At 43.2% G+C, this 19490-nt stretch overlaps 1 protein-coding gene across 1 annotated transcript in view; it reads right to left on the bottom strand.

Annotated features, from left to right (window-relative positions):
* The window catches only part of ABCA12 (ATP binding cassette subfamily A member 12), a 91197-nt gene that overhangs the window by 22835 nt on the left and 48872 nt on the right, over positions 1-19490 (bottom strand). Inside the window, exons 23-36 of the mRNA XM_076342102.1 lie at positions 18331-18646; positions 15621-15735; positions 13964-14293; positions 12981-13050; positions 12739-12873; positions 11874-12029; positions 10920-11097; positions 7862-8080; positions 7012-7208; positions 6458-6618; positions 4592-4816; positions 3262-3400; positions 1654-1906; positions 295-381 (exon numbers count right to left, since the gene is read on the bottom strand). Coding sequence (XP_076198217.1) covers positions 295-381; positions 1654-1906; positions 3262-3400; positions 4592-4816; positions 6458-6618; positions 7012-7208; positions 7862-8080; positions 10920-11097; positions 11874-12029; positions 12739-12873; positions 12981-13050; positions 13964-14293; positions 15621-15735; positions 18331-18646 — 2581 coding nt within the window. The remainder of the gene's footprint in view (positions 1-294; positions 382-1653; positions 1907-3261; positions 3401-4591; positions 4817-6457; positions 6619-7011; positions 7209-7861; positions 8081-10919; positions 11098-11873; positions 12030-12738; positions 12874-12980; positions 13051-13963; positions 14294-15620; positions 15736-18330; positions 18647-19490) is intronic.

Raw genomic sequence — 19490 nt, 5'->3', positions numbered from 1 at the left:
CACAGCTCCCCGCTCAGAACTGACTTGCATCCCGTCAGCTCAAGTCTGTGAGCAGCGCAAGCTTGCACGTGCCTGCAAAAGGCCAGTTAGACATCTCCTAATGAGCTGAAAGAGTCTGCAAGTCAACCTGAAGAGAGGCAGGAGATATTTTTTTTTCCCCCTGCACGTGGCACCAATGTATGAAAATTCTGCAGATGATCAAAGACGGTTATTAAGGCCTAATAGCTCATAGTGTTATGTCAATTCTCTTGCAGATTTGGAATTTAAATGGAAGAAAAATCAAGAACTACTTACGAATTGCTTTCATTCATGCATGTGTTATCCGTTCCAGGAAAAGCAAGCATCGAAGCAACTAAAGCATCTGTGGTTTCATTAAAATTTCTAAGATTTAACAAAGAAAAAAACAGAAAAAAAGAAAAAAGAAAAAAGAAGCATGTTCAAGATACTTCCACTACCACTGAGCAGAGGAAAACTGTGTCTGAATGAAACAGGATTTATTTAAGATGCTAAATAAATGGTTATTTGTGGTGCTAGCCCTGCAAACCACTTAAGTACGTGCAGTATATGCGGGCAGTCACACAGGTTTAAAAGGACTGCTTATTGCTTAGAGCCGCACACCTACTCCGGTGGTTTGCTGCCTCTAGGTCTAAGCAAGTTACTGATGAACTTTTGGACAATCAAGACTGTTTCCAGGGAAAAAGCATCTACTGCAATTTTCAGGCACTACTCCCAGTCTTGTTGCAATCAGCTCTCTCATTTGTAAAGTCCATTTGGTTTTGGTCATTCAAGAAGATGCTTCTTGCTTCTGACCCAGCTTTCTAGCAATGATCCATCAGGAGAAGCAGAGAACATTAGGAACAGAGAACTCAGACAAGTAGTTCTGGCTCATTCCCCCCACCTAGCAGTACTGAAGTGGAAAGGCATGAGCGGTCCTGGGAAAGAACACCTAAGAGCAGACATGCTTGCTTTAGAGCTAAATTTTATATTTCTGACTTAAAGCTGAGAACCACTGGAGAAAGACAGCAGTTCACATCATGAAATAAGAATGATACAAATTATAATCATTTTGGTAATAGGATTTTTAAGCACAATTAAATAATTCAGTGGTGACATCTTAATCAAACTGAAAAAGTGCATGCCCTTCAAATGACTGTGTGCCTTGGACAAGTGGGGCCTGGGCAGGAGAGTGTGCCCTGTACTGAGAGGAGGGCGATGCAAACAGTTCACAAGATGGACAGAATTTGATCCCGGTGTTGTAACGTTGGAGACAACTGATGTGGGGACCCCCACCTCACATCGGGGGAAGAGTATATACATTAAGAAAATCCCCTTGGGGCAGTATGGCTGTCACAGGGCCAGAGGACTCCAATGGCAAACACAAAGAATATTCCTCACATTTCACAGTTAATTCCAACTGAGAGGTTGTTTTTCTAAAGCTTTCTGATTGCTGGTCTGAGCCAAGTCATCTCCCCGAGAGAACCCTTCTTAAGAACAGGATTTCTACATGTTATCTGCGTAACAACTATACAGATAACATAGCTACATATTATCTGCGTAACACTTTTCCACTGGGTCTGCTTAGAAATAATCCTGATGGTAAAACTGACTCTTTATAAACAAATGGTTTTAAGGGTCACAAAGAACACCACTCACCCAAAGAAGTCTGCCTGGTCAGATGTGCCATACAGAGAGGGGGAAAGAATCAGTTCGGGATATTCGGTCTCCTTAGTTCTCAGCGTCCCAAGTCCCATGGCAGCCATCACAAAGAGGACCGGGAGGATGACCTGAGCAATGAAGCCTCTGACATCCCGCCGGGTATGGTGGAATCTCTTAATGAACAAAGCTGATGTCTTCTTAAGCAGCAACGGCAAACCCTGCAGGCTTTTTGATCTAATCAGGAGCTGATCTGGGTACAAAAGAACACATTTTGTCATGGATCAGTATTTGTGAAATGCAGGGAATTGATGGCTATAGTACCCTGGGAGTATATTTAGCTTCCTGCACTCCTTTACAGATGGCAAATCAAAACTACTAATTTGGAACATACGCAAGGGTCAGGCTTGGGACAGGACTCTTGGCTCTTGAGTCATAAGCTCATGTAACACCATTTTTTTTGTTTAATTTCAAATGCGTACATGTAGTGAATTCGTTTTGAGATCTTGCAAGAGGAACACAGGCTTCCAGATGCAACAACTTATCTACATCCTACCTACCCAGCTGCAACTTACAGGGAAAACATATTATTCTTTTATATTTGCAAACTGAAAATTTTCATAATTTAGAAAGCAGGTCCTCAGACAAATCAATAAGACAATTAATCCTGAAATAAGAAAACAAGGCACATAAACCAGTTGATCTTTTGCATGGATAGGGTTGTGGTATACTAGAAGCAGAGCCAAATCCTGTGCAACCTATTCCTCTTTATGAAATATTAACCTATATAATACAACATGAAGCAAATCCTTTTCAGTGCTCTCATTAGGGGTGACACAAAACAATTCTCTATGCATATGAGTTATTGTTTACAGCAACATTTACAGTGCAGGTCAGCTTTGAGAAACAAGTACGAAAATACCTCTGCGTTGTCCCTTGGATGCCTCCCTAACTATAAATGGTATACACAGTTATAAGTATAAAAAATGTTTCTACTCTGAGAAAGCATTTCAACCAAGTATTTGCTCATTTTTGGGCCGTGCCACTTTTTGCAGCTCTCAAACCCTTGGAGATACCGGTACAGCTTGATTCTCTTCTGAATGTAAATTTATCCCACTGTTCGGCCCTTTGAGCTGTTTTACCATACTGCAATGGCTGGGACACTGCAAAAAGCAGCAAGAAGGACCCAGCTCAGAGCTGTGCTGCTTTTGCAACAGGCTAAGGGGTTTCCACAAAGTTTCTCTCCGATTCTACTAGTTATGTAGAAATAATCCTCTACATCAATTACAGCGATTACTTTCAGAGGTATACATTTGCTCTTTCACTCACACACTGTATTTGATTAGATTAAAACCTGGATCAATTTAAAGGAAGGTGGATGCAAACAAAACCCCTCTGTAATTTATTCTGTGATTCAGACTATTCCAAACCAGCGGATCTAAACAACTGTTGAGTGCTGTACTTCTAGTGATTTATTGGTTTTGTGATTCCTGGTTGAGTGAAATGTGGTTTTCAACAAAGAAAGAAGACGGGGAGCTCAAATCAGTACATCTGTCACTGTTTGCATCTGCGGCAAATCTGGAATAAAACCTAGAGGTAATTTAGTACCGTCTCTTTCTGTGAAGGTATCTGTGCTCACAGACATTTCGTCACTGCCAATTTGACCACTAGCTCCAGGCAGCTGTTGGGGCAGTTCAGCATCTTCTTGCTGGTCCTTCACTAGCTCTTTTGTCAGATTGAGAAACACCTATGGAGCAAGAAAATATGAAGGAAAATTGGTCCAAATGACTCCATTTACCAAAACAATAATCAGAATCCACTCTCCTACTTTGTAGCTGTAGTTGGTGCAGCAATTATGAATTACAATCCTCTTTCTGTTCCCTTTGTGCTCTGCGAGAGAAATTCACTTTTTTCAGTATAAAATTGTTGTTGTCCAGCTCTTTGTCACCTCCTGTCTCCCTCCTGCTGCAGCAGTGGAAACTTAAACCTTTGCAGCTGCTCCCTGGACTTACCTTGTCCTAATACCACCTGCTACGTGACTACTGAGTAGGTGTAAATGAAACTGCATTTCAGCTCAGGCCCTACATAACTGTACTCCCTCCACACCCACACAATGAGCAGTGCACAGATGGCTCTCCCTGCACGGCACCAGTGAAGAAACAAGGAGGGCTGTTTCCCTGGGATATTTTCCCCTCTAGCCTCTGACAATCCTGGCTGCCTCCGTGCTGAGAGTGTGCACAGTTGTGGCACCCAAGCTGCACATGGTACATGCTGTATAACTCATTCTTGCTCCCTTAGGAAAACACCTTAAAAGCAAGTAAGAATTTCTGAGCAGAAGGGTAGCAATCTCCCTCCCTCCCTCCTGCAAGACAAGGGACATCACTGCTCATCATTTAAAGTTACTTTTTGTTTCTGATGCAACTAAATCTTTGTCTTTATTTGACCAGAGATTTCCCATGGGCAGAAAGGTGCCTGTGTCACTCCGAGATGCACCAGGTGACTCATTTGTACAATACAGCATCCATGCTGAAGTTTGTCACTTAGATGGTTTGCTAACTCGCTCCCTACTGACTGCATCTGTAGACAAACCCAGATTCGTGGAGACCAGGAGAATAGTTTGAAGAGAAACACATCATTGCCCTCTCTCCTTAGTTTAACAACTCCAGCATCTCATTTTCTGGGTAAAATGCCAAAAAGCTGTTAGCAAGGTGAGACAGTGGTATGTTGTACATCAGTATATGTATAGATTTATGAATACATCTAACACACTCACATGTTTCTAAGTGTAACACAGCAAACAACCAAACCACTTCTTCCCCTGCCTGCAACTCTCACATTGAAAACATGCCACCATCTAGCCCAGAAAGCAGAGCTACACAGGGCTGTGAAGTTAATCTCCATAACATTTCATTAAATTGAGAGGATCCTGAGCTCATACCTCTTCCACGGTTGTGTTTGAAATCCCGTAGCAACCAAGGTGGAGATCACTCAAGCTGGTATCGAGGGCTCTGAGAAGCGCTTGGTAGGCCCCTGAGACTGTGGACTTGAAGGGGGGAAGCACGTACACGAGCTCTCCACCGATATCCTCCTTGAGATAAGCCTCCGGGAGGTGGGACTGGATCAAGGAGGTCACTGCTGTGGTGTCACACTCCTCTATCATGTTCTGAAAAAGAAGGAGAAGACTGGTCACCAAGGACTGCGAGGTCAAACTTCCTACCACAGGATTTAGCCCAAATCCTGTCCCACAGAATAATCAGTAGGTGATCTCAGTCCGGGGATGCAACACTTCAGTTTAAATATCAAAAGGAGATGAAAGTGGGTTTCTGGCCCTTGAAAAGGAAGGGGGTGTGCCCATCTTGGTCCATCCAAGACCTTGCTGGGCTCCTTCTGACTACAGGGATATTGGGAGTGGGCTGAATCGACCACTTTGCACTAGCTAGAGGGTTTGTAATACAACAGAGAAAAAACCTAACCACAAGAGAGCTGACACATGAACTTGGCTGCCAGCACAAATACATTCTTTTCCCCTGAAAAACAGGCCTTGCACATGGGTCTTTTTTCATTTTCTCTATCTATACTGCCAGCAATTTGGAAGAGGGGCTGATCTCTTATGGTATCTGCACGTTATTCTATGTGCTGGGGCTACCAACAGCACTGTCATAAATGCTATCAAGAGCAGAGTTCCGCCCTCCTTGCAAGCAGAACATTTTGCCTCAGGCCAGATACTATTGATGGACTCTTCCCATCTGCTTTATTTCTCTGAACTCCAGAATTCACACTCTGCACCCGGCCTTGCCTTTAACCCTCAAGGAGACCGTGTTCTTTTTCAACACAGCAGAGCACTGATATTCCTCCCTTCCAAGGGCCACAGAGGCTGGTCCGGTGGCCCCGCTGGAGAGGCTCCCTCTGCTTCAAGGGAAGCGGGGGCCACATGTTCTGTCCGTATCTCTCACCAAGAAGCAGTGTGCTCACATCCAGATCCTCAGTAGTTCTTTAGTACCCCTACCGTCCTTGGATCCGTCACTCAGCTCCTGCCGATATAGCCGTAAGTGCCTGCATCTCTGAACAAGTCTTGATGGCCCCCCTCAGAGATGAAGCTGCTGAGAGCTCTAGCTCAGCTCCACGCAGGCTCGCAAACAGGAGAATCTCTACCTCTGCCCCTGGCAGTGCCTGCTGCAGTGACCGTGCTTCATGGGACATGAAAGGGAGCTAAGGCCCAGCGGGGAAGGGAGGATAAAAAGGACTGCATCATGCACCTGGGATACAGGAGGCTCAAGTTCAGACCTCTGCCTTGTCTATTAATGCTGCAAGGCTTTGTGTAGAGGGGCTGAAGCTAAGACTCCTGTGTTTTGGGGAACTTTCCACATAGGCTGTCTTTCTGAAGGAAGCTTATTTATAAAAAAAGCATGTGAATTCCAGCATGGGACAGGCAGAGTGAGCCAGAGAGTAAAGTGCACTGTAACCCAGGTATCTCAGTGGTTGGGGCATATGAAAAAATTATCTTACTGGCAGCCCAAAGAAACAGTCCAGCATATTCTTGAACCTGTGTGGCCAAACCCAAGGGTTTCAAAACACATCCCACTTTCACCTGGGCATAAAGTGGACACATAAAGAAGTTATTCCATGAAAGTGAAATTATACTGGAACAACCACTCCACTGCAGACATCTAAGACTGAGATGAACTTTCTGCAGCATGCTTCATTTCTGTGGGACACAATGATGTGCCTCCTTCCTTCCTGTCCTACAACTGACTCAGTTTCCCACCCAAGATGCTCAAAATTTAGGACCAACTCAGACACAAACCTTCTTTTTTGTGAGCGTCAGGTGGTATCCATCACCAAATGTTTCCTTGAGGTAGAATGGTGAACCACAACATTTGAGCCCTCCATGCTCTAGGAAGGCGATTCGGTCACTCAGAACTTCTGCTTCATCCAAGTGATGTGTTGACAGAATGATGGTTCTGCCTGGAAAACACAAAGCTGATGTCAGCCACCACAGAATAAACACACGTGATTACATGAGACAGATGAAAGCTATGCTGAACGAGGGGACAGAGTATCAGGTGAAAATCGACTGCGCTTTTTTGAAATTATTAGTGAAACTGGATGAAAGGCAGTATTAGAGAGAAGCTGAAAGTTACTGTATTGTAAATTGTGTATTATGGTAGTTACTTTTCAAATGACACTGTGACTTTACAAAAAACAACCAGGATGCACCCAGAGGGCCTGCAAAATCCCAGTCTCCCACAATTTCTTCTCTGTGGTCTCCAAAACCTACAGTTCAAAGCCACCAATATATTTTCAAGAGTGACACAAATCACCTTTACCACTGGGCAGCATCTTGTCTCATCACGGTACCTTTTTTATTCTTGGAGATAATTTCCCAAATACTTCTCCGAGAGCATGGATCCACCCCTGTGGTTGGTTCATCTAGTATCACCACCTTTGATCCACCCAGGAGAGCAATAGCTATAGATAACTTCCTCTTCATCCCCCCAGACAGGGAGCCAGCTAGCTTGTGACGATGGCTGTACAGTCCGGTCTCCTTCAAAGTCCTTGAAAACAAAGAAAAAACAACCCCAAAAGTTGTCCTTCAGGCATCTTTTAAAAGCAGGGAACCTGAAAATACCCAAAAAACCATAACTGCAAATGAAAAACTGCTCAAGTATGGACTGCTCTACTGAATGGTCACAGTGCAGGGAGATGATTCACCCTGTAGCTCAGTCACTGGGATTTTAATGTAAAACATTTTTTTAGGATGTTTTCAAAGTTTCCATCTGACAAGTCAAGGTTAAAGGCTCAACCTCATCAATGGAGAACACCAAGATCTAAACTCCTTGGGATGTTCTGGCTGCTTTACCTCTCCGCAGAACCAATAAAGCCGGTATCTTTCTGACTGGTTGATTAAATCTCTTTCTGGGGAAAACTGTAAAGCAGCAAGGACTAGACCCTTAGGCCTATAAATTCACCTCCAAAGAATTACCACAGAAGTTTGTAAACCCCCTGGAGAAGAGATGTTATTTTCTTACAGCCACAGATATCAACACTCAATATATTCCTCTAGTCAGACCAAGGCATTATTTGAACTCTACGCAGGGTCTGCAACAGTCCTCAGAACCATTCTTTTGAGCTTTGCAGTGGCAATGGCACTACCACACAATAAATTTGACATCCCTCTCTCCCTTCTCCAACCCTGCTATTTTTATACCTCTTCACTTCTTGGTAGAGTTCCTGTTTACTCCAGTGAGGGACTTTGATGTACCCGTAGAGCAGCAGGTGTTCCTTCGTGGTGAGATAGTTAAAGAGCACGTTGTGCTGCATACACACCCCCATGTTTTTCCTGATAACTTCCTGGTCAGTCCTGATGTCTTTGCCATACACAAAGATAGTACCTGATGATGTAGGGAACAATCCAGTCAAAATAGATCTGAAAGGGAAAAATAAATAGAAAAGAAAGTTAGAAAAAGGAGAAAGCCATAGGTAATTTTTTCATACGGTCCTGTACCGATCATCACTTTCAAAGTTTCCTTACATCACCATCACACTTCTTCCAGCCAGAGACCACTGACCACTGCTTCTTCTGCTGTCTGACCACTCTTTGGCAGAGTGGTGGCCAATTAACATCAAAGGACATCCTCATACCCCTCTGCAGGAATGTAAGGGCAAGCACCAAGCTCACACACTGACCTCTGGCTACTTTTCACATGTACTTTTATCTTCTTGAGCCTTCCCCTCCCTAAATCAGACCATTGCATATCCCATACATCAATACTCATGAACGCCCTGGGGCTTCCAATTTAATCACTGGGAATTCATATAATGCAGTTACTCTTCATTCTTTTGAGGTTTGTCTGCAGTATCCAGACAGCCTCATATTGGTAACCACAACAGAGATTGAAAACCACACCTTCATCTTACTAACCACATCAGAGCATGGAAACCTGATTTCACTGGCATTATTAGCAAGAAATGGGGGAGGGCTTCCAGTCAAGACACTTCACAGTGGGCAGCACTTTCATCTAGTTCAAGCAAATAATTACTTACCTACCAATACCTAACAGACCTGAGTCAAACAACCTCTGCTCAGAATAACTACTTGCACAATATAGATAATTTTTGATGCTGTCCTACAGGGACTAAAAGAAGAAGATGCGTCTCAGACTGCCCTTCACCTTCCGAGAGATTCTCTCTCTCCTGGGACTTTTAACCATCATTAAAGAGGAAGGAAGTAACTTGTGACCTTACTCAGGTTTTGAAGCCTGCACTGAGTTTCAAGAAGGCATTATACTTTTCTGTACATCACCTTTGCCTACACTTTGCAAAGAGGATATGAGATGAATTGATAATAAGCTGAGATGAAGCACACATTTGTCTTACTGTTTTTGGCTCTTCTGAGGCTTCTATTTATCAGCTTAATGTTGCTTTCAAAGTGATGCACATATATATCAGTGGAGAAATCAAGTTCTACAGGTCTGCTTTAGTGCTGTTATCTAACAACTTAAATAATAATTTATAAATGGCAAAGCTGGAAGGGCTGAAAGGCCGATGTGTTAACCCACTGCCATTCCAGCCCAGCCAACACATGAGTTTGTACAGCTGAAATACACCCTTATTAAGCTTTCTTGCTAATATCACTTCAGCTTTGGTGTGTGCGCAAGCTACCCAAAGTGTTCACAACAACCTAACCCCAGGCACCATAGTGTCATGGAACAAAATGCTAGAAGAGCTGCTGTGCTGTGTATTACAGGTATCCTACCAGATTAAAAAGCATAGAATCATTAAGGTTGGAAAAGACCTCTAAGATCATCGAGTCCAACCGTCAACCCAACACCACCATGCCCACTAAACCACGTCCCTAAGTGCCTCATCTACACATCTTTTAAATACCTCCAGGGATGGGGACTCAACCACTTCCCTGGGCAGCCTGTTCCAATGTTTCACCACTCTTTCAGTAAAGAAATTTTTCCTCACGTCCAATCTAAACCTCCCCTGGCGCAACTTGAGGCCATTTCCTCTCGTCCTATCGCGAGTTACTTGGGAGAAGAGACCGACACCCACCTCGCTACAACCTCCTTTCAGGTAGTTGTAGAGAGCGATGAGGTCTCCCCTGAGCCTCCTTTTCTCCAGGCTAAACAACCCCAGTTCCCTCAGCCGCTCCTCATAAGACTTGTTCTCCAGACCCCTCACCAGCCTCGTTGCCCTTCTCTGGACACGCTCCAGCACCTCAATGTCCTTCTTGTAGTGAGGGGCCCAAAACTGAACACAGTATTCGAGGTGCGGCCTCACCAGGGCCGAGTACAGAAGGATGATCACTTACCTACCCCTGCGGGCCACACTATTTCTGATACAGGCCAGGATGCCATTGGCCTTCTTGGCCGCCTGGGCACACTGCTGGCTCATGTTCAGCCGGCTGTCAACCAGCACCCCCAGGTCCTTTTCCAACAGGCAGCTTTCCAGCCACTCTTCCCCAAGCCTGTAGCGCTGCATGGGGTTGTTGTGGCCCAAGTGCAGGACCCGGCACTTGGCCTTGTTGAACCTCATACAGTTGGCCTTGGCCCATCGATCCAGCCTGTCCAGGTCCCTCTGCAGAGCCTTCCTACCCTCGAGCAGATCAACACTCCCACCCAACTTGGTGTCGTCTGCAAACTTACTGAGGGTGCACTCAATCCCCTCATCCAGATCATCGATAAAGATATTGAACAAGACCGGCCCCAAAACTGAGCCCTGGGGAACACCACTCGTGACCGGCCGCCAACTGGATGTAACTCCATTCACCACAACTCTCTGGGCCCGGCCATCCAGCCAGTTTTTTACCCAGCGCAGAGTACACCTAAGCTGTGAGCCGCCAGCTTCTCTAGGAGAATGCTGTGGGAGACGGTGTCAAAGGCCTTACTGAAGTCCAGGTAGACCACAGCCACAGCCTTTCCCTCATCCACTAGGCGGGTCACCTGGTCATAGAAGGAGATCAGGTTGGTCAAGCAAGACCTGCCTTTCACATGAATCCGTGCTGGCTGGGCCTGATCCCCTGGTTGTCCCGCACATGCCTTGTGAGTGCCCTCAAGATGTTCCTAAGCAGAAAAGAACCTTTAATTCTAATAGGTGAAGGGACTGCTGAGGTCATCCATAAGCAAGATAAAACTACAACAGAGATTTCGCCTAATAAAGCATCTTATTCAGTCTCCCAACACTGCACAGCCCCACTTGCTCTCTTGTTCACCCAATCATGCCCCACAGTATAAAAAAAAGCAGCTTTAAAGGATACGCACATGGTCGTAGTTTTCCCAGCTCCATTGTGTCCCAGCAGGGAAGTGATATTCCCTTCATAGAAGTTGAGACTGAGGTTGTCCACTGCAGCTTTGGATCCATAAACCTTTGTTATGCCATGGAGAGAGACTCCCAAGGTGAGATCAGTGGGCTCCGGTTCCAGATGAGGAGCGGGGGCACCTTTGATACCAAAGGCAAGGGTCAGAGGACAGTTACTGCACTGCAACAGGTGTTTGTGCTACTTTTTTCACCTCAGAGATAAGCAGGGCTTTTAAAAACAAAATACAGCAAAAGTAATTGCCTTTCAGCTGGGAATGTAAAGAACATTTCACAGGATCTGGATCATTTTGAGCTCTCTGGGATTTCTCCTTTTTACTTTTGCAGCTTCTAATAACTCCTGACAATAAGTATTAATCACTTCTGAAAAGGTCTCATATTTAGATGTTTTGGAGCACCTAACCTAATTTATACTAAGCGAGCACAGAAAATTAGAGGACATACAGCAAAACTACAGAGTTATTTTCAGTTAGGTAGAATCAGCAAGCTTTTATGTATGATCTCACAGTATTTTACAGGCTAAATATTTAAAGAGATGAACAAAGAAGCACACATCCCTTTTGCCAAGTGGAAACTTCTATTTGCTTGCACAAACAAAAGTGTGTTTCTACATAGAGCATTGTAGAGATATACGCATCTAACGTAACTGCCCAACTACAACATACACAAATATGTATGTGAATATCAGTACTGGATTTCCACACCAAATGGGAAGAACAAGTATAATTTAAAAGCCAAATCTCCATTTAGGTAAGTAACAGCTTCCAATTTTTCTTGTGCTACAAAATAAGGATAAATACAGAAATGTGCTTTCTAAGTATGGTGCGCCCCTTTACAAATTTGGCTTCGTTTACCTAAAACATAAGTTAATACTGCTACCCCGTCTAGCATTCACATACATATCTTATTGTTGAGGGTGGCTTCTTTCCTTAACATCAGCTTGGTGAAGAGAAGGCCTCTTTGTTTCTCATTCCAGAAGGGGAGGTAACTGTTGTATTCGACCCAGTAAGATGGAAGCAACGGGAAATACCAGGGAGCTGCCATGCCATATCTACCTACAAGGAGAAGAGGAATCTCATTCAGGTATCTGTTTCTGCAGGAAGTATCACTATTGGGGTGCATTCAAAACAGCAAAAATAAACTCCACAGAGATCTCTCCCCTCTTGATGTGCTCATGTATGTATTACTGATACTTGGTAGAGAATTTGCCCAATTGACACCATAGGAAGCATTCGCTAATTTGTTATTCTGAGTAACTTCATAGCTGGAGGGCAGGAGGACTTTACATTTTCCACTGGGTAGATTTCCGTATGCCAGTGGACTGCTTCATCAGGTGGGGAAGAAAAGCAAAGGACAAATGTACTCACTCTTGCCCAAGGCAGGAATTACTTTTTGAAATCAAATGATATAAATAACACAACACAAAATCACTCAACTGACAAATGCAGGCTAACATGCTCTGTTCTCATTTTCACTCACCAGACCGCAAACACATCCTCCCATGTCCTTGGCTCCAGCTTATTCAGGAGACCCACCTACCCATTTGATAAGCAGAGGAACCCTAATTCTCCCTTGCTCTGCTCTGTATCAGCTTCATTAATACTCTCAGACATCCACAAAGTCATGCTCCCTTTGATCTGGAAACAGAGGTATCCTGTGTGTGCAGACTGTCTTACTGCCTGAACCATGGAACCAGCCAGTGTTGAATTCACTGTTTTCCAAAAGCGATGGTACAGCACCAGCCTCGATGCTTTGTATCCTCACCTGGGAAAACATTCCTTATATACCATCCCAGGATGAAGTAAATGAAAGAATCTATCAGAATGAGCCAGCACATCCAACCAAAGGAAGTGTTGTCTCCAATCATTGGGGACTTATACATGTTGTCCCACTGCAGACCTGCAGAAAGGATACAAAGGATAGAAATACAAACAGAATCCATATTAGTTAATGAAATGTCACACCCACGGGAGCTCAAAGCCTTGTTTTGTCTACAATAAACATACCTATGCCCTGTGCCTCATATCGAGCAATGTATTGACTTGCATAACTGAACGCAGTTGGAGACAACAGACTCTGTGGAATAAACAAAATTGACAACAGAGAACTTATGAATTAGTCTCAAAGAGAAATGAAGTCAGTCAACCAATCAGGTACCTCATTGGCTTGATCCAGTAGCCAGAAAAATGAGTGTTTGTTTTGGGTTTTTTTCCCCCAACAGTCACAAAGAGCACTGGACCAGGCTTATGATGGGCAGTGCTTCTAGTGATGGGCTGTAATGTCTCCTTAAAGCCTGCCTTCCTTTTGCTTCCATACCCAGGACCCAACTTCCTCCCTCGTACAGGGCTTTATTTTAGGCTTTTGAAATACAGCAGTGCTTGAGAATTACCTGCCATGCGGTTAATAATTTTACCACTTGCATTAATAGATGTCCTTTCCCGAATTTGGTGACTTAAAGAAAATAAGTCTGGCTTCTGGAACCTAATACCTACCTATTTCTACCCCTGGTAAGAAACAAGGCTTTACATCTATTTCCATGGCTAGGAATTTAAGATACATGAAACTAAAGGGTGAGCAGAGCCAGCAATGAGCAGAGCCAGCCCTCCTTCACAGCCCTGCTACCTAAACTCCTTACTGAGACAGCCTTGCTTTTCACAGTGGTTGTAAGTAACCCACTTTGCTTTGCAATTTGAAAGGGCAAAGTACATAGCTCAAACTACTCTGATTCAGCTGGCAGGTGGGAACTCACTAAAATTCCACAAGTAGTGCTTCCAGTCATGGGACACAACTAATTCCAGGTCTCCCTCAGACAGGCCATGGCCAACTGTCCTGTCGTGCTGTCGTACCTGTCAACACCCATTGATGGAATTTAGAAAGGCACCCAACTCACATATATTTGTGACACAAGCTGTAATAAGGACTGAAGTTTATTGAAGGTGAGTGTCTGCTTCCACACACACGGTCCCTGTTATCGAAAAGCAGAACTTACCAGTAGGCTCTTCACAGAGAAGCTCAAATGATTCTCAATGACAAGCAACACGATGAAGGGGAAGAAGGTGAGGATGTACACGAGACTGCCCACCAAGGCTGCTATGTTGGTGTTATTGAAGAAAACACTGATGAAGTAGCTCATGGCTATGATGGACAGGCTGTAGTCCATAAGGTACAGGAACAGGAGCGCTGTGTTTGTTTTGGGAAGGATGTCACCCACTTTTAGAACAATGATGAGGAAGGTGACAGTAATTAGGAGGAAGATGGCGCACTCTATGAACCAGGCGATGAAGTGGCTGCTGGCATTAACACCCATCATTTTCATGTACTACGGAGAGAAACGTGAAAAAAAGAATCACAGATGACAACTGTTTATTAAGAGATCTTTCTGCTGATATTGAACTGTTTCTTTTTTCAGTTTCTGGACAGGGCATACAACCAAAATGTGCTCCTTCATACTTTGGCATACTGCATGTTGAAAACAAGGGAGAAACGATGCACTCACATTTCTAGAATGCCCCAGGTTTGCAAAGCCGTCTATTGCAAAAGAGCAGCACAGACAGGATCTGCAAGAATGAAGCATCGCAGCCCACAAGCTCCAAAGCAAGTTACAAATCTAAGGCCAGAAGTTTTCTAAAGCATTTTGGTTATTTTTTTAAATAATGCCAATTGATCCAGTGGCTTGAGTGTAAAATCTCTTAAGTATCTTTGAAACCAAACCATTTCTCACACATCCCCAAGACAACAAATAGCAGCTAAATTACCATGGTTATAAGGAAGCAATATTAATTTATACTAGCTGATGATCAAGTCCACAAGACTTGTATAAAACTGTATATTTGTATTGATAAATCCAAAAGAAACTACAGGTGCTGTTGTAGATTATTACACACCTAAAAAGATTACTGACACCCTGGTTCTTAGAGACAGTGAAACTAAAGTAAGGGTAAGGGGCTGTCAGCTAGCCACTGGGGTTCACTCATTTTCAATCTCATCACAGTTCATAGAATGCCCTTTCTTGGAAATGTTTTTGGTGAATCAATATTTGTTTCCATGGGATCAGATAAAAAACAAATCTGCTCGAGCTTTTGTTGCTTGCTGAAGCTTAGTTTTACAAAAGTTCTTTGCTGCTCATCTCTGTTAACTGTGTTCACACTGAAAACCTGAGTCAATTTAATAAATTCCCTATGTCTCAATGTCATTTCTTTTCCAATAGGCAACCTGAAGAACTTCATTTCAGAGGAGCTGATGTAATATGTAGCACCTTCTGAAATACAAAGTATAACAACTTCAGGGATAGGAAATAAGTCACTTTTCATGTCTTTGTCCCAAATAGGTATGACTCAAAGTAAATTTTTAGAGAGAGCTTTAAATCTTCAGAAAACTTGTAATTTTGTGAGGTCCCCATGTTTCCAGTGTTCAGAACTGCAAAGCAATATTCTCACCACTTGAAGGGCAAATGCCCTGCATTTCTATGGTTTTGAGCTTGGTTACAATGTCAGAATTTAAACACTGCAGGTCAAACAATAGGTATTTGGAATATTATTTTCCTTAATGCTTGTTTTGCTCCATTTAATATTGCATATGAGACATACTACCCACTAATAAGGAAAATCTGTTTATAATTTTGCACGCCCCAGAAAGTTTTACCGTACCTCATAAAGCCTCAGATCTTTCTCTTGAACAAGTGTTTTAACAAAATCAGCTATAAACAGAACCCAGGCAGCCATCAGAGCAAATGGAAGAGAGTAGGTCACACTGGTTAAGAACCTGTAAAAGGCAAATGCAGGCTTTAGCTGAATATGAAATGTTCTGGGGATTAAGGCTTTATACAGAATATATTTTTCAGAATAATACTTTGGCGCAGGAAAAGACATGCTTATATTTCAAAAACGTGGAGTATAATTAATAATTACAAAAAAGGCTATTTTTCCATTGCATTGGATTTTCTATTCATGAAACTCCTGACTGTTCAAAATCTTTTTTCTTTTTTTAAATCACAGAGGGGTTTCCAGATGCATTCTGGAAGTTTTGCTCAGCAGCACCACTGGCAGGAGCAGGAACCGCCACAGGAGTGGCATCCCCTGGCTCTCTGATGGCGTGCATCCCATTTTGAAACATCACAGCAGCCAGCCATAATTCCCAGTTCTGTTAACAGGTATAATGGCCAAATTTTGCTATCAGGCTGTATTTCCTGATGCCAGAGTTTGGATATAGGTGCTTCCCCTCACAGTGTCTGTCCTATTACCCCGCAGGACAGATATTGCGGACCCAGGCCTATGTGGGCTTCACAATTCTTGGCTCCTCACTTCCGTTAAAACCTTCTTCCTGTGCCAAATGTGCGCAGAGAAAAGACAACAATGGCCAACAGTAAATTTCTCCTTTTGTGATGGAAAGCAATTTTTCATAGCAGGACATTCACTTCACTGTATCTACAGGGCTTATGCTTTCCTCCCTCATTTCTAAACCTGGCTTAAAAAAAAAAAAAAATCAGTGATATTCCTGGGAAAACTTTAATGTACAATAACAGTAAGAAATTAATATGATTACATTTGGTTTTAATTTTTCTTACTTGTAAAGCCAAAAATTTCCCATAAACCAGCGTTTTCAGGAAATGCTTCCATGCTAATGAAGCCGTATTTATAAAGAACAATGAACAGACATTTCAGTAGCTCTACTAGTTCTTTGTTGTTTGGGGCTTTTTTGGCTACCACCTTGTGCATGATCTCTAGGCTATTAAAAATTCAGCATTTCCCAAGACCTTCTGTGTACTGGTATATATATTCCCTCCTTTTCCCTGCAGGATGCTAACTACGCAATAACAATCAATAAACAGTCATTTTATGACGACTTCTACTGGATGCAAATCCAAAGCCTTTAGGTATTTTAATAATTGAGTAAACTCATGTCCCTCTGAACCTGGGGTGGGGAGGGAAACCCGAAGGCAAGCGGTTTTCTCAGCAGCCCAAGAACAAGTAAAGGAGCAGATAACATTGTAGTAAATGCCTCTAGCAGCCAGTTAATCATTGTACAAAACTATCTCACAGCAATAATTCACATATTTCCTGCAAGAAGTTGGCAGTTGTTTTGAATGCTCCTGCATACTTGCAGGCACTTTGCGTGTGGTTATCTTGAGAAGAGATTGCAGGTCCCCAGCTCTCTTATGTGACAGGCCAACACAGGAGGTTAATGGGTCTGCTATAGGTCCTATAGCTCTAGCTCCCATATAATCTTTTAGCTCATGCAGTAGACACGCAGGCTTTTCAGTAGAAAGAGCTCCTAAGTCTAGTCTGTACTTCTGGTCCAAGGGAGACCCTCATGTCAGGACAGAGGGACCATCCAGCCTACTACTATTTGCTGAACATCCTTCAGTGCTTTCTGATGGACATGAAATCCGTTCCCTGTGCGTTTTCCACTCAGTTTGGCCACCAGCTGCGGCCAGGGTAATAACTCTGAGGAAGTACCATGTTGCCAGCTTTCCAACACAGACCAAAATTGTCTTGCCGGAGGGGCAGGTCCTCAACTGTGAGAGATTTGCTTCTCTCTATTGCATTTGGCAGAGATGCGGGTTTATACTAGCTGCAGATCTGGCTCAAGTTGAGCAGAAAGGAAGATGATCCAAAACTTTTTGATCTGCTTCACCATTCAAAACTTATTCTGGTCCACACATAGTTCACGCTGCACTGCTCTGTATAACAGGCTGTTAACTCTGGCAACTCAGCACATCAAAAGCTTCTCTGTCCTCCCTCATTATTCCAGAGATGAATGGCACAATTTCATCTTCTCTCTTATCCTTCTTAAAGCGTCTGAGAGGCACCTGTGTTGAGAACTATCTGCTATACACTGAACATTAGCCAGAATCACTGGAATGAATAACAAATACCACAGCTGGATAGCAATCTCTAGGAACAAAGCTCATAAACCTAGGGACTCTTTTTTTCCCAATAAATAAATTTTCTAAGTTCTGCTGCATTGTCTGCATGTAAACACCTGCAGAACAAGCCAACACTCATATTTAATCCAAGTCCTGCCAACCCCAGTCTCTGTTCCACCACATGTAGTAAAATAGGGACAGCGAATTTTACCTGCTGTAAAACCTATAGTTATCATGACAATTCAGGTACATAAAGAGCACTGAAAACAAAAGATTAGGCAAACTAAACATGGACCATTTATACTAGAGTCCAAAATTCCTTCTTTTGTTCAGACCCTTGGGGAAAAAAAAAAAAAAACACCACCACAAAATAAAATTATTTCTATGCCATGTGAACATGGTATTAAGGAGACCAGCGCAGCTGGTGAACTCCACCACTCAGACAAGATGAGCTTACACAAAGCACAAAGACAAAAGCCACACAAACTTACATATCCTTATTGTAGCAGGGGTAAGGCATGGCCTGGACTTGAACAGCTATTTCCTCTGGATTCTTGCCAGTCTGTAACTCAATAATGGCTCTTTCAATGCTGTCCTGGATATAAATAAACGCCCGGCTGTAAATCTGGCTCTGGGAGGTGGAATTGTGCGGGCCCACTGTCCAGATGCGCTCCCTTATTCTGTTGGTGGTTTGCGTGATCCTGCTGCTCATTCGGATGGTGTAATTGAGCACAGGAGGGAGGGCCAAGTCCCCATGAACTGAGCGCCCAGGGTTGCTATGGTTTGAAGGCAGCTTGAAAATGATACCTTGGAAAAGAAAGGGAAAAGGCTTTCCTTCAGTCTCGACAGCATGGGAGCAGCACACAGATACGTAGGAACTCCTCATTTTTATAAGCCTTTTCTACATTACAATCCATCATTTCATTTCTTTGCTGCACAAATAATGCTCAGATGGGTAGGCTGCTTATCGAGGGTCTAGAAGTAGAAACTATACATCATTGCAGCTACTCGTACTTTCAAATGTGACCAGTGATTCTGGGTGCAAAATACACCCCCAGAGCCTTTAAATTTTTCCCACTGAGCATTCAAAAATCAAAGACTCTCAAAATAACCAGCTGTATTTGGAAAAATCTTGCTGTTAACATGGACTGTCACACATATGTTAGGTATGTCACTCAGCACACGCACCTCTCATGAATGTGTCCAAAGGTACTCTATCAATAGAGCTCACATAGTGATGCCGCAACATAAAAACCTCAGGAACATGGTGTTGAAAATTGTTCATGACCTATACACATATTTTTGTGCCCACACAAATTCCCGCAAAGCTGAGGTGTCTAAGAATATAAAAGCTTTGCGAGTTCCTGTTAGGAAATGGCATGCTGTAGATACAGTTTGACAGACAGGCCTTGTTTTCCTTTGAAGTGTCTCTTTGAGTAGAGGCAATACGACAGAAGTTTTTCTCTTCAGAATATTTTTCTTGATTATTCCATATATAAAGCATACGACGGAATGGAGGACAAACATGGAAGAAAACTGCTTTTATGGGAATAGACAAATATTATCAGGGTCTGAAATTCCAAGAAAAGAAAAGGTTTCTATCTACCTTTATACCTCAGTTATGAGGTATAAAACCAAACAGGTCACAGGA

The sequence above is a fragment of the Aptenodytes patagonicus genome, chromosome 6 (assembly GCF_965638725.1).
Source record: "Aptenodytes patagonicus chromosome 6, bAptPat1.pri.cur, whole genome shotgun sequence".
In the NCBI taxonomy this organism is placed as follows: Eukaryota; Metazoa; Chordata; class Aves; order Sphenisciformes; family Spheniscidae; genus Aptenodytes; species Aptenodytes patagonicus.
This window is presented reverse-complemented; position numbering and strand designations above follow the sequence as displayed.